This window comes from Dunckerocampus dactyliophorus, chromosome 15 (genome assembly GCF_027744805.1).
Source record: "Dunckerocampus dactyliophorus isolate RoL2022-P2 chromosome 15, RoL_Ddac_1.1, whole genome shotgun sequence".
Lineage (NCBI taxonomy): Eukaryota > Metazoa > Chordata > Actinopteri > Syngnathiformes > Syngnathidae > Dunckerocampus > Dunckerocampus dactyliophorus.
The window spans coordinates 8026395-8039971 of record NC_072833.1 but is presented as its reverse complement, the minus strand read 5'-3'; the positions used below and the strand labels follow the sequence as shown (position 1 = coordinate 8039971).

Here is a 13577-nt window from a genome sequence, read left to right as displayed (position 1 = left end):
CAACTGTATTTGAGGGACTACAGATGGATGTAATAATATTATACATATCTTCCACCAGAGGGCAGTATAGACAAAGAGGTAGCCCTCCACAATAAAATGACTTTCTGTACGTCTGCATCGCTGTAAGGCAGGGGTGCCCAAAGCGTGGCCTGGGGGCCATTTGCAGCCCACAATTTCTTTTTGGCCAGTTGCACACTTTAGAAATACAACTAAAAGAACACCCAAACAAGTGAAAGAGATACAGAGAGAGAGTGACAGAGCGCAGCGATGTGCCTGAGACCACAGCGGTAGTTATTCCACGTTAATACGGCTCAAAATCTGCCTTTGCTACCTCAAAATTAAGGCACAAATATAACCCCATAGACGTGGACCTCCAAAAATATCTCTCTCCTCAACCCGCTCGCTCACTCGCTCACCCACGGCACTGAGCCACCAAGAGTTGTAGTTTGCTCATAGAGCAGATGCCACAAGCCCAACCCCAATGAAAGTACAAAAGTAGGGGTGTCAACAACCAATAATAGCACAAAGCTCTGTATTTAAAGACAAAGCTTTAAATATATATCACTTTTTATTTTAGTTTTTACAAAATAAATAAATATAATATTTAATTTAATAATATAATAAAATTAAAATTTGAAATGTAATTTTATAATATAGTTTAAATATATTTTGTGGATTTTTTTTTTCTAGGCATATATACCTGTATATATGCCTCAATATAGTGTACATGCTTTCAATTAGACTCTAGTATGGCCATCAAGAGTGAGTCTATAAGTGTGTCCTGACAAGACTATATAGTGCCTTTGGGCATGAATGGCCACAAGTTCCTGTGCAGGTCAGTTCAAAGAGGACAGGAAGAAAACGTGCAACTATCTGCCCAACAGCTATGTCATGGTGTGTTTGTGTCACTGAGCGTGCAGCAAAATCACGTGGAGCCCCTCATTCTTCATTGCGTCAGTCCCCGAGGGAACAGGAAGGGCATCGCTGTTTATTGCAATTGTATGTTTATTATGACTTTTACAAGGAAAGTCATATATATCACGGTCATTATTAGGGCTATAGGGGTTGACATTGTATGCAAAAGGTTATAATATAATATGGGAAACAAATATGGGATGATGACTGTGCGTGCATTTTGCACTCTATACAGTATCTCACAAAACTGAGTACACCCATCACATTTCAACAAACACTGTACTATATCTTCACAAGGGGCAATATTATAGAAATGAAACTTGGATATACTTTAGAGTAGCCAGTGTACAGCTTGTATAGCTGTATAGGTGAGCTATCCTCTGAAACTAAGTCAACACACAGTCATTATTGTCTAAATAGCTGGCAACACAAGTGAGCATAGTGAACATGTCCAAACTGTATGGCACCGTATGTTGTTTTCGTGCTGGAAAACTCCAGTTTTTAGCTTCAGAATGTCACAGTACATGTTGGAATGAACCGTTGCTCCCCCAGTGTTGGCAGCACTCGTGCAGCACCAGGCCGTGACACCACCTCAACCACGCTTGGCTGTAGGCAGTAGTATTGCTATAGTATCGCCCTTTGTGAGTATATGAAACGTGCTTCAGTGTGAGTCACCTGCTTACGACATAAATCCAAGCGCCTGACATTCAACCGTCTGTCTAAAGGACGTATATCTTGCTGTACAGTGTCATTGTGAGGTCTTATGAAGGTCGTTCTTCCCTTCCTGTTAGAGCCAGCGGTGAGCCAAAACGACCTTTCATGGGGACATGAATCATACTCAGAGTGAATGCTGAGTAACCCAAACATTCAAGATGTGTAAGCCAGTGCAGGCGGTGCAGCGGTATGACATCCCCGCTTAATGATGTCATCGCTTTCGTAGGCCGCCTTAGGTTAGTCCATTCAGATTGTCACTTGCAAATGCACAAAAAGAGCACACAACATGTGCAACAACACAAAGGTGAGGTGCATTTAAGGACAACTGGCATAGAGCACCAAAAAAGTAGCTCAATATCCATCCATTTTCTGTACCGCTTCTCCTCATTAGGGCATGCTGGAGCCTATCCCGGCTGACTTCAAGAGGGCGAGAGGCAGGGTACACCCTGGACTGGTGGCCAGCCAATCGCAGGGCATCGCAGGGACATGTAGACAAACAACCATTCACACTCACATTCATACCTATGGACAATTTAGAATCACCAATTAACCTAACATGCATGTTTTTGGAATGTGGGAGGAAGCTGGAGAAAACCCACGCATGCACAGGGAGAACATGCAAACTCCACACAAAGATTCGAACCCAGATCTTCCCGATCTCCAGACTGTGACTGTGTGGCCAACATGCTAACCATTAGACCACCGTGCGGCCTAGATCAATATAATCATATAAAAATAGGTTGGGCATAGGTTAGAGGAATCTCCTCTGCTGCTATTTTTAATTTGATATTTTTTCATGTAAATGCAGAAACTTCAAATAAAAATAGCAACCATCTAGCAGACAAAGAAATATGACAGTGTGTTCTGGTGTGTGTTGCAAGGAAGACTTAATGGGGCTAAGTTTTTGGCTTCGTTTTTACGCTGGATGCCTTTCTTGACACAACCCTGGCTTGGAATAAACACCATAGGCCAATGCAATGAAAGCCAGAAGCGTATACATTTACACCACCAGGGATATGTATAGAGAGTATGCCTAGTTATATAAATGTATTTAAAAGATGGAATAAATCATCTAAATCTAAATGAAGACCTTGAGTGTGGAAAGACAACTTGATATTGTGTAAATACCCTCCTTTGTAGCTTTTGCTTTATCTACCCTGCACATTTCGACATATTATAACATCTGTGAAATCATTATAAGTACCTAATACTCTAGTACAATAATCCTTATATTATTATCTTGGCTCTCAGATTTAAACTTTCAGTAACATTATAATTAAATATATTTAATAACCTTTCCTATCAAATTCATTAACTTGAAGCAAATTCACACTAATATTCTTTGCATTGTGCGACCATCTTCTTGTTATGTCTTTTTTTTGAGTGTGTGTGTTGTCAAACTCTTCTTACTCATGATTCATAGGACTCCAATGTCAAATGTGACCCGTCTTTAACCTCCCTATTATCCCTCCCCGCCCCTGGCTTTTCTCTTGACTATTAAAGCCAAGAGCCAGGGAGGGACCTCCACAGCATCTACTCTGACAAAGGAGCTCCTCCACACTTTGCAGGATGCCGGGAAACCTCACATCAGGTACCTATACGCACAATATAACTTGATATCACCCTGTTCTCTCCCCGATGCAACCCCGCTGTGTAAGAATGCTTCCATTTCAATTCTCCCACTAGTATGGGTGTTATTGGTGTGTCTAACATTGGGCAGCGAACTGACCGACGTGGCTGCAGCACCTTTCTGTACCAACGCCCCGGGTAGGTGTGGCATCCTCTCCCTGGCCAACCTGTTTGACCGAGTCATCCAGCACTCAGCCAGGATGCACGGCATCTCCAACGGCCTGCACTCGGAGCTTGTAAGTCAGTTTTCATGCTGGATATTCATGTTTGATTAAAATGTCTTTGTGTTTGCTATGTCTATATGCACTATTGTTACTGACTATTTGGGTTCAGTCATTATTATTATTATGTTGTTTTTTTTACAAAGGTTTAATCAAAATACTACACTTTTATAAACTGTTAACATGTATTTTTAAATGCTAGGTACAAAATAGAAAAAAAAGCTTAGTTTTTGATTGACTCTGCTATAGAGGCATTCATTTAACAATTTAATACTGTGCTTCTAATGAGCAGTGATGTATACTTGTTTATAAAGGGTAGCGGTAATGATTTAGTTTAGTATGTAGAGTATGTATGTATGAGTTAAAGCGGTAAGAAGTACAGGATATATGATAAATACCTTAGTTAAATAAATATCGAGTAGTAAGTCCCCCACCTCTCGTCTGAAGTCAGCTGGGATTGGCTCCAGCTTCCCCGCGACCCTAATGAGGAAAAGCAGTATAGAAAAAGGATAGTGAATACAGGCGTGAAACTGACCTCAATATTGTCTAAAAAATAGCAATTTTTTTTTCATGTATATTCGTGTTTTATCAAGGTCCAACTGAAAAGAAAACTTTTAAAAACTATTAAAACATTTTTAAATCTTAGGCACACAATATCATAAGATGCAATAGAAAAAATCATCTGCTTTTGCAAAGATACTGTAGTAATACTGTTTTGGATCAACAACATTTTGTTACTCATTGTGGTTATTTTCTGTGATGTCGAGTATACCAAGAGCTGTTCCTATTATTTTGGTGACCATATTGAGAAACAATATGAAAACCACATGAATAAACAATGTTAAATCAAGAGTGTAATAGCATCATCAATACAGCTTCTAATTGAACGGGGTCTCGTTGCATGTTGAATGAATTTTACTATTTCATTCATCACTTCCGTGTCGTAAGACCATGACATTTACGTGACCCCCTTTGGCATTTCATTCTCGGATTTCCACGGCCGTCGACCAGGAGCAGCACTTCCTGCCCAGCAAGAATCATATTGGCAGGGTCAGCCGCAACTGTCACACCTCCACCCTCCTGACCCCCAACGGCAAGGAGAACGCTCAAAGGATGGCGGTGAGTGAACCTTTTGGGAACGTTATACGCCGTCACCGCATTGCAATGTCCATGTGATATGCACTGTAATTTAAATTATGAGACAGTATATTTATTTGGAATTTTTGTACTTTTTTTGCAGGTTATAAACTGAATTTATAATCATCTAGTTTATTATGCAGCAACATTTAGGTTTCCTATTCAAAGATTTTGCCATTTTCCAACAATTTTCCATTGTGTTACTGTAGCGAGAGGAGCTAACAGAGGTGATCCTGAAGCTCCTGGTGGCGTGGAGGGACCCCCTGTGGCATTTCCACCAGATCACGGCCCACCAGCATGACCTGGCCAACTTCAGCTTGGATAAAGCTCTCGAGATGAGCAACATGGTGCACGAGCTACGCAAAGGCGTGGAGAAAGTGGCCGAGAAGGTACGCTCCATAAAGCTCCAAAAAAATGGTGACACTTCAACATAGGAAGTGAGCTTGTTATGAAAATAAAATGTCAACGCAAGTGTTGTTAAACATAGGATGGATGTGAACAAATTGAGTGGTGGTAGGATTGAATAAGCGCTGCTTCTTCCTGCTTCGCACATGCAGAATTGTGCACCTGTGATAAATAATTCTTAATGCAACTTTTTAAGCACGTCTGAAACAAATAGTGACCATGGCTGCTGTTGCTATCTTAACTAAAGTATTTCGAATCATGTCTAGTTGGGCTTATTGGCCTAAAATCACACTATAACCTAAAAATCCAAGCAGGTAAAATTTTGATTTTTATATTTTATATTATAAATATAAAATGTAGCAAACAAAGTCACATGCAGTGAAATGCTTACCAAATAACAACTAATCTTCAAAGCCAGTGGCAGTTACAATTTACTTACTGTGTAAAAAATACAAATGATGCATAGTAAGTTTTTAGAAAGCCACATAATTTAAATTTGAGGCCTGTGTAGGAATTTCAAAAACCACGAGGTGCATCTCTGCATCAGTTAGCCACTTGCCGGCAGTGTTGGCTTACGCAGCCCTCTCTCCCTCTGCAATCAAACTGTCCATAATGCTTTGATGATGACAAGCTTTTCTTCCACCAAAAGAAAGGTCGTAACATGTTTCATTGCCTGCACTTTGCATGTAAAATAATATAATTTGTCATTATAATAAAAATGATTATGATCATACAGTATATATTATATACACACACAGCATATACATAGTGCATGTACACATACATATGTTGTTATTGTGTTGTAATTGTGTGCTATCGCACTACCTTAGATGCAGATGCTGGGAATAATAAGCAACTCGGTCAGTAGCCTGTCATCTTTGGAGGATATATTGCCCTCTGAAAGTGCCGAGTGGCGCCTGATGAAAGACTACGAGCTCCTCTACTGCTTTCGCCGAGACTCCGACAAGATCCAGAACTACCTGAAGATCCTCAAGTGTCGCATCGTCCCTGAGCATGTCTGCTAAATGGTACAAGAGGAAGAAATAATAGTCAACTTCAGGGAATACATTGTAAAGGAGAGGCCCCGGTTTTAAACTACACAGATCGAGATGTAGTTTAGTATGGGTTGTGTATGTTTACTGCTGTTATGAAGGAAGCAATAGTGACACCCAAAGACTGTACAATCTCCATTCTTAAAAAAGCACAGACAAGGACTATTGTTAGTATTCCTGTTTCAGTGCATATCATTTCAATATCATGCAATATAAAATGTTTGAACAAACAGTGGAGCAATGTTTTTTGTCATTCTCTACAATACAGTATACCCATAACTATTACATGATGAAAGAAGCCTTCACAAACGATCACAATGTATCCCACTCGGCATCTTCCAATTGTTATGTGCCATACAACACTGGGGATACAAATATTATTTGCCACGATGGAATCATACCGCCTCCATTATGACTATGATGACAGACCAAACAGATTTACGCCCACTGGTCACAATATTAGGTACACCTGCACATTTCAAAAAGCCCGACTGTGTCTCAATCGCACACTTGCATTTTGTGTGCATAAGTTTGCTCATACTGATAAGTACCACAACATGCAAGGCACTGTTAGTACTAAAGTATTAAAAGGACTTAAGAGGCCAAAAAGGTAACACATTTCAGTCCGTAGAATTGCATTTAGTTTTTATTGAATTCTAAACAGTAAAAAAAAAAATCAGGAACAGCATGTGGCAGTGTGTGTCACTGTGCAATACGAACCCGGAACGCAATCGGTTCAACTGGGTTCTACACATGTGCAGAACGCGTCTACGTCCGGTCGGCCTACTTTTCGGCAGTCACGTTAGGCATGTATTATCTTCGCCATCCGTCGATCTATTTTACGGCAGCAAGCGTCCTCCCTCTACTCTCAAAAACAAATTAAGATAGATAGAAAGTTGACAAATAACATAATCAATGTTTTTTTTTCTTATATCATATCCACGGTGCAAGTGGACAATTAATAAGCCCTCTTTTCTTTGTGCCATACCTTTTTTTACATTTTTTTTTTCGACACTGAAAAAATACACAAAACATTTACTTGGAAGATATGTTTGGATGCATGGTATTTCCCCGTTTAGAAAAAAAACCTGAAAAAGCTGACTCCTCTAGATGAATCCATCATTGCACTCTACTTATGGTTGTTTCCATTGAAATATAACTGCATTTTGTGTGTTTTATTCTATTTATGTATGTATGTTACACGTAACTGGATGACGTTTACATCTGCGCTACGTGCATTGCAAGTTTTTATGTAGCTCATAATAGAACTACGTAGTCATAATAGAAACATTACCATGCTAACGAAGTATTTTAACAAGAGTCACTTATAAAATAACCTCCCAACATTTTACATATATAGGAAGTATAGTTATTGACCATTTTTAGTCATATATTTAAAAAATAATAAGTACCACAGCACGTGACGTCGCAGAAGTGCTGTCGTAAAAATTAGCTCAAAGAGGAAGTGACATAGTCCTTGCGCATGCGCGGCACTGATTGCGTTCCGGGTACGTATTGCGCAGTGACAGGGTGTACTGTGTTCTGGACTTGTACAGCAGTGGTATCAGGATGCAGCAGCTATGGTGATGACCTCTGACCTCCCAGAGTTCTGCTCTACACAGGAAACGTGGACGGAACCATCCCTGCAACACAAACACATACACAGTGAGGCACACACGCACACACACCGAGTGATGGAAAAAAGGCTCCATACCTCGTCATAGTGACTACAGTGTCAACGTTGTGGTGGTCATCTTGGGGCTGCAGGTCACGCAGGATAATCTGTACCAGAAGACAAAGGCTTACATTTCATTCATGTAAATAGCATCATTATCATACGTGAAGACTCATTGCTAGTTTTTGATCACTTCAGACATTGCAGAGCACAGAGGGATCAATCATTTTATCTAAGAGGTGAGTGTGGGCTCTTTCTGTACCTTGGCAAGCTTCTCTGGCTGCTCGGCGGCATATCTCTGGTAAATCTCTAGGCAGACGGAGGAGAGTTGGCCTCCCCCACTAAGGGTGTGATGTCTGCGTGCAGGGAGCGGCAAGCCGGACTGCAGAAGCACGGTGAATGCCTCCCCTCCGGATTCATCCACCTCCTGACAAAGCACCCGCAAGAAGTTACATTTAACAACATGGGGGGTCTTTAATTCATGAAATCAATTCAATGACACTTATGAACTGTAATGTCGAATGTGCCAGCAACCGTGGAGTCTCCTGACCTTAACTAGTATGTCTGAGGCAGACACATCAACTTGGACAGGTTCGTCGTCAGCAACATGGTGGTCCCTGCCGACCAATAAACCTGCCTGGAGGGCCGCCCCCACTGCAATGACCTCATCAGGAGGAGCTGAGAAGAGGAGTTCCACATCGGGGAACATCTCGCGCATCATCTGCTGCAGACGAGGGATGCGGGCCGAGCCGCCACAAAGAACCACCTGCAGGAAATGGAGAACTGCTGGATCACACTGCATCTGATACTTGATGAAAGTTTGACCTTCACATACCTTGTTGATGTCACTGGTGGAGAGTTTGATCTCCTCGAGGAGGCGTCTGATTGGCTGGATGCTCTTGTTGAAGAGCGAGGAGCAGAGCAGCTCAAATCGAGCTCTGCGAAAACACCCCAATCAAAAGGTATGAAAATATGTTGGAGACCTCCAGTCAGGTTGTCACTCACCGAGAGACATTGCAGTCAAAGTCCACACCATCGTACAGGGAGTCAACAAAGCAGTTGGCTGATCCCAGAGAAGACAGCGAGTGCTTGGCCATGTCTGCACCGTTCATCAGCTTAAGCATGGCCCGTGGATTACAGCTCACATCGTGTTTGAAAGTGCTGCACCACACAAAAGACAATATCATATCAAACATGTACTGCTGTAAGAAGCGCAGAAAGATGAGTCAGTGTTGTCTGTACCGTCTGAACTCAGTGGCGAGATGCTGGGCCAAGGCCTGCGTGAAACTTTCCCCACCGATGCTGTGGTCAGTGTGGGTGTTCAGAACCCGGAACATTCCGCCGTTGACCTGCAGGACTGTCACGCTCAGAGAGGTCCCACCCAGTTTGTAAACCAGAACATGGCTGCCAAAACAAGCAGGATAAACTCAATGCAGTAAATCCTTTGCTTTCTAGAAGCAACATTAGAAATCATTCAATATATCAGCCTATAATTTTTGTAATGCTTTTTATATTCTTATCGTCCATATAATGCAGAAAAATATACTGACTGATTATTCTATTGCAGAAATAAATATACATAATACAACATACACAGCGGTAATATTTTAGTCCATATGCATGACTATGCTGTACAATAGATCCAGTAAACTTATAATCAATATGAAATATTTCATATAATTACACTATGTAGAACTAAAAACAGGATGAGCAGAGACGATCTCAATGTATTCCAGTGGACAACTGTTTTTTTTTATTTGTTTTTATGTTTTATAGTGGATATAGAACGCAATTATGTTTTGCTGATGAAATAATAAATATAAATGAATAAAAGAAAAAATAATCCCACAGTAAAACAACACAACTGAAACAAAACAGCTTGCCAAAAAATGTACTAACTATTGATCACAAAAAAAGATGCATCAAGATGCATCAATAATCGTTTTATCAACGCATCACAGGCCTCTGAATCGTAATCGGATCGAATCATGAGGTGGCCAGATATTCCCACCCCTACTTTGTATTGCTTAATTTAGACAAAAAATACATAAAATTTGCTTTTTTTTTTTTGACTAAATAGACAGTATTCAACCACATCACAGCATGATTCACGAATTAATCTTTGAAAAACCTTGATAGAGTGAAGTTGTGAAAATCTGAATGTGGTGAAGGATGACTGTGCACACAATGTACATTTTTGGGCCCGTGTACCCCAAGGTAATTAAATAACCAAGCAATCAGTACATCTCGGACCTCATCCAAATTTACACTCCAGCGCGCACATTGAGGTCCGAAGGCCAGCTCCAACTGGTGGTGGCCAAGATGAGACTTAAGACCAGGGGAAACTGGGCCTTTTCCGTAGTTGGCCCAAAGCTGTGGAACACTCTCCCCTCTCATGTAAAAACGTTCCCCACAATTGAAAGCTTTAAGTCTCGTCTTAAAACCCACTTTTATTCTCTGGCTTTTAACTCGGCGTGAGTCGTGTGGTCCTCTATGTCTTTTATTATTTTTTAGTTTTAATTGAATTAATTAATTAATTGAATTTATTGTCATTTTATTTATTTATTTTTTTACCTACTTCTTGAATTTATTGCTTTGTTTTTACTTCTTGTTTCAAATATTTTACTGTTCTAAGTTTTTTGGTTTTTATTTGATCTTTTAGTTTTTACTGTAGTAATTTGTGCTTTTACTTATTATTTATGGTTTTACTAGTCCCTGCAGCACTTTGGAAACATTGTTTATAACATGTGCTATATAAATAAAGTGGATTGGATTGGATTGAATCAATTTCCGATTATAAAATTATTAGAAATGTGAATGTCTAACGGCTTGTGATAAATATTTGACTTTTTTCCAACTTTGTTATGCATATCACCACATTTGTGTTATCACTTGCAGCCTACACAACCGTAGTTAATTTCAAACTAAGCATTGGATCAGTAAGTGTAAAACATGTGTTAATTAGCTGTGTACAATACTGTGCAGGACAGTAACCAAAACTGTATAGCCTCTGTGTCATAGCCTCTACTAAGATAGAGTGTGATACCTCTTAGGAGCAGAACAGTCCTGTCCGATGTTATAGGCTAACAGAGCAGCAGAAGGTTCGTGGATCAACCTGAGGACGTTGAACCCCGCGGCTTCAGCTGCCTCCCTGCACAGCAAAACACAGAATGTGAAGCGTAACAATGATAACATTTACTGTACAAAAGAGAGAGGACGTGACCAACCTCAGCGCACGCTTCTGAGTGTTTCCAAACTCAAAGGGGACAGTAATGACGGCATCGGTGACGTCCGAGCCGAGAGCTGACTGAGCAGTTTCTGTAAGAGCAGACAGTTACTTCACTGATATTTATGTAGGGCACGTGTGTGACTCGAGGTGGTACCCTTCATTTTGTGGAAGATGAGTTTGGCCACGTTCTCTGGCGCAACATACTGTGGTTGTTCTCCTGCAGTAATCTCATAATACGGCTTCCCACCTCGATTTACCACCTGGTTAGAACAACACTCACGTTATGTTTACGTCGCACACAAAATCAACAAATAACTGCCAACAAAACACTCACCTGACACTTGGTCTCTGATTTATGAGCTTGCGTCTCTGCGTCATCAAAGCTGCTCGTAGAGAAACACAGTTTTCCATTTTAGATGAAATAAGGTGAAATTGTTTAGTATACAGTAAAATGGTTACAGGAGATCCTTGCCTCCTTCACAGTTCGGCATTAGCTCCCCTGCATATTTGTGGATTTCTTTTATCTGCTGTTAACTGTAAATAATTCATTTTTTTATAGGCGGCACTTTTCCCCATCCAAAATATGCTTTTACTGTTTTCTGCCAGGGAGCCTTGCAGCTGAAAGGGTAGGTGTTTGTCTCAACTAATGTTTAGAATGGTGTTATATATGATATATGATGTTACAGTTTTTGGAAAGCTGACATTTTTTGTCATGAGTGTCATATGGGTGAGTGAATTGTAAAGGACCTCTTAGGGCAGGGGTATCCAAACTACCGAGGGCCACATACTGAAAAATAAAAAGGATGCAATGGGCCACATCCATCCATCTTTTATGCCGCTTATCCTCACCAGGGTCGTGAGGGGTATGCTGGAGCCTATCCCAGGCCACAGAGTTTTATATATATATATATATATATATATATATATTTTTAAACTGCATCTCAGCATTGTGATATATGTGAAAAAGCATATTACCAGTATGAACTTTGCTCCTTTTTCCCCCACATTTCCTTTTTTTTTTTTTTTTACATTTGTATTCTGTAAATATTTCAACTTTCTTCATAATCTTAGTAAATGTTCTTCTCGTAATATTATGACTTTATTCCCATATTTTTGATTTTATTCCCATAATATTTATAATTTTATTGCCATATTGTAACTTCCCCAGCCAAATTTTCTAAAAAAAATAAACAAATTTTTTTTGTTTAATATATCAACTCTATGCTAAAAAAATGACAATATTTTTCCCCCCTTATGAGTTTATTCTCGTAAAACTTACTTTTTTTTCTTAGAATTTTGACTTTATTCTTTTAAAATTACAGCTGTTTTTTCAATTTCTGCTTTTTTTTCTCCAACTATTTCTAATTCCTTCTCAGAATTTTCTTCCTGTAATTATGACTTTATTCCCATAATATTTTGACTTTATTCTCATAACTTTATAACTTTTCCCCCCAACCTATTTTCCCCAAAATTACGTCTTTATTCATTGTTTTCTTTCTTGTTAAATCACATTTTTAGAATGTGCTGCAGGCTAACAACTGCACTTTGGACACCCCATCTTCGGGGATATGACGCTAACAAAAACAACATGTAGAACATGATGTTGTGTCACCTTCTGCCCAGCACTTGCTTGACTTTGACAACTGTGTTGGCAGCATTGCGGACCCGTCCTTGCTTCGCTGCGATACCCACAAGCTGTAGAGGGTAAACATATGTCTTACACATCTATATCAAATACATTATATGTGTCACTGAGAAGACAATACATTACATAAATTGGTGTTGTAGAGCAAAAGAATCACGTAATTAATAACATTCTTGAACCGTACCTGCTCGTTGTCTCTATAGGCGACAACAGCTGGAGTCACTCTATCTCCTGCATCATTGGCAATGACGTCAGCTCGGCCATCCTGGACACACATATACATGTTATAACCTTTTTACAACAAACTACACAAATTAAATACAAAAATACCCCCGCAAATGTTAGGAAATATCAACTACAAAACAACATCGGTCCCAGTAGCTGAAACTGTCTTACAGCAACTCAAGGAAAGCTAACTTACAGGTTGTTAGCCTTGGTCCCAAAAAAATACGTTTTCGTGGAATTATGGCGACGTAATAACAGCCTTTACTGCTGACTTTGGCAGGTAATATAATGACAGATGATATAAACATTACTGGGTGAAGCATACCTTCAATATAGCCACACAAGCGCATGTGTAACCAAAGTGAACGCCAATGGCAGCCATGCTGAAAGCACCGTAACCGGTGTCCGGGCATACAATAGCTTCCGGGGGAAGACTTTCAGAACAAAAGCATGAACTGTCTTGTAAGTAAAATAAAACAGAAGAGTCAGAGGACAATTGTAATAATTAACATATCTTTTAAAAAATCCAAGTAACTGACGTTTTTCATCTAAAGGTCTACAATGTGTTCAGGGTATGAACATAAGGAGATTTGACGGAATTCACTGAATGAGTGACATGTCATTCGAAAGTTTACAGCCAATACAAACGATATTCTGTCTCCACATTAAATAATTTGGCTCTTTCGAAATTCACCCGAAAACAGGAAGTTACACTGCCACTTTTTGGGGT

General features: G+C 39.9%; 2 protein-coding genes across 2 annotated transcripts; one reads left to right on the top strand and one right to left on the bottom strand.

The window, feature by feature from the left end:
- The first annotated feature begins 3171 nt into the window (after positions 1-3171).
- On the top strand, positions 3172-6286 carry prl2 (prolactin 2). The gene is made up of 5 exons (XM_054752429.1): positions 3172-3220; positions 3316-3494; positions 4491-4598; positions 4826-5005; positions 5852-6286. The coding sequence occupies exons 1-5, from the start codon at positions 3199-3201 to the stop codon at positions 6044-6046; spliced, it is 684 nt and encodes a 227-aa protein (XP_054608404.1). The 5' UTR covers positions 3172-3198; the 3' UTR covers positions 6047-6286.
- A 420-nt stretch (positions 6287-6706) lies between these two features.
- Positions 6707-13259, bottom strand: hspa14 (heat shock protein 14). Its single transcript, XM_054752428.1, has 14 exons — positions 13173-13259; positions 12807-12887; positions 12590-12672; positions 11312-11360; positions 11132-11237; positions 10976-11066; positions 10795-10899; positions 8991-9152; positions 8754-8909; positions 8584-8686; positions 8299-8514; positions 8011-8175; positions 7788-7855; positions 6707-7716 (listed from the first exon to the last, which is right to left on the bottom strand). The coding sequence occupies exons 1-14, from the start codon at positions 13227-13229 to the stop codon at positions 7638-7640; spliced, it is 1521 nt and encodes a 506-aa protein (XP_054608403.1). The 5' UTR covers positions 13230-13259; the 3' UTR covers positions 6707-7637.
- Positions 13260-13577: the final 318 nt, after the last annotated feature.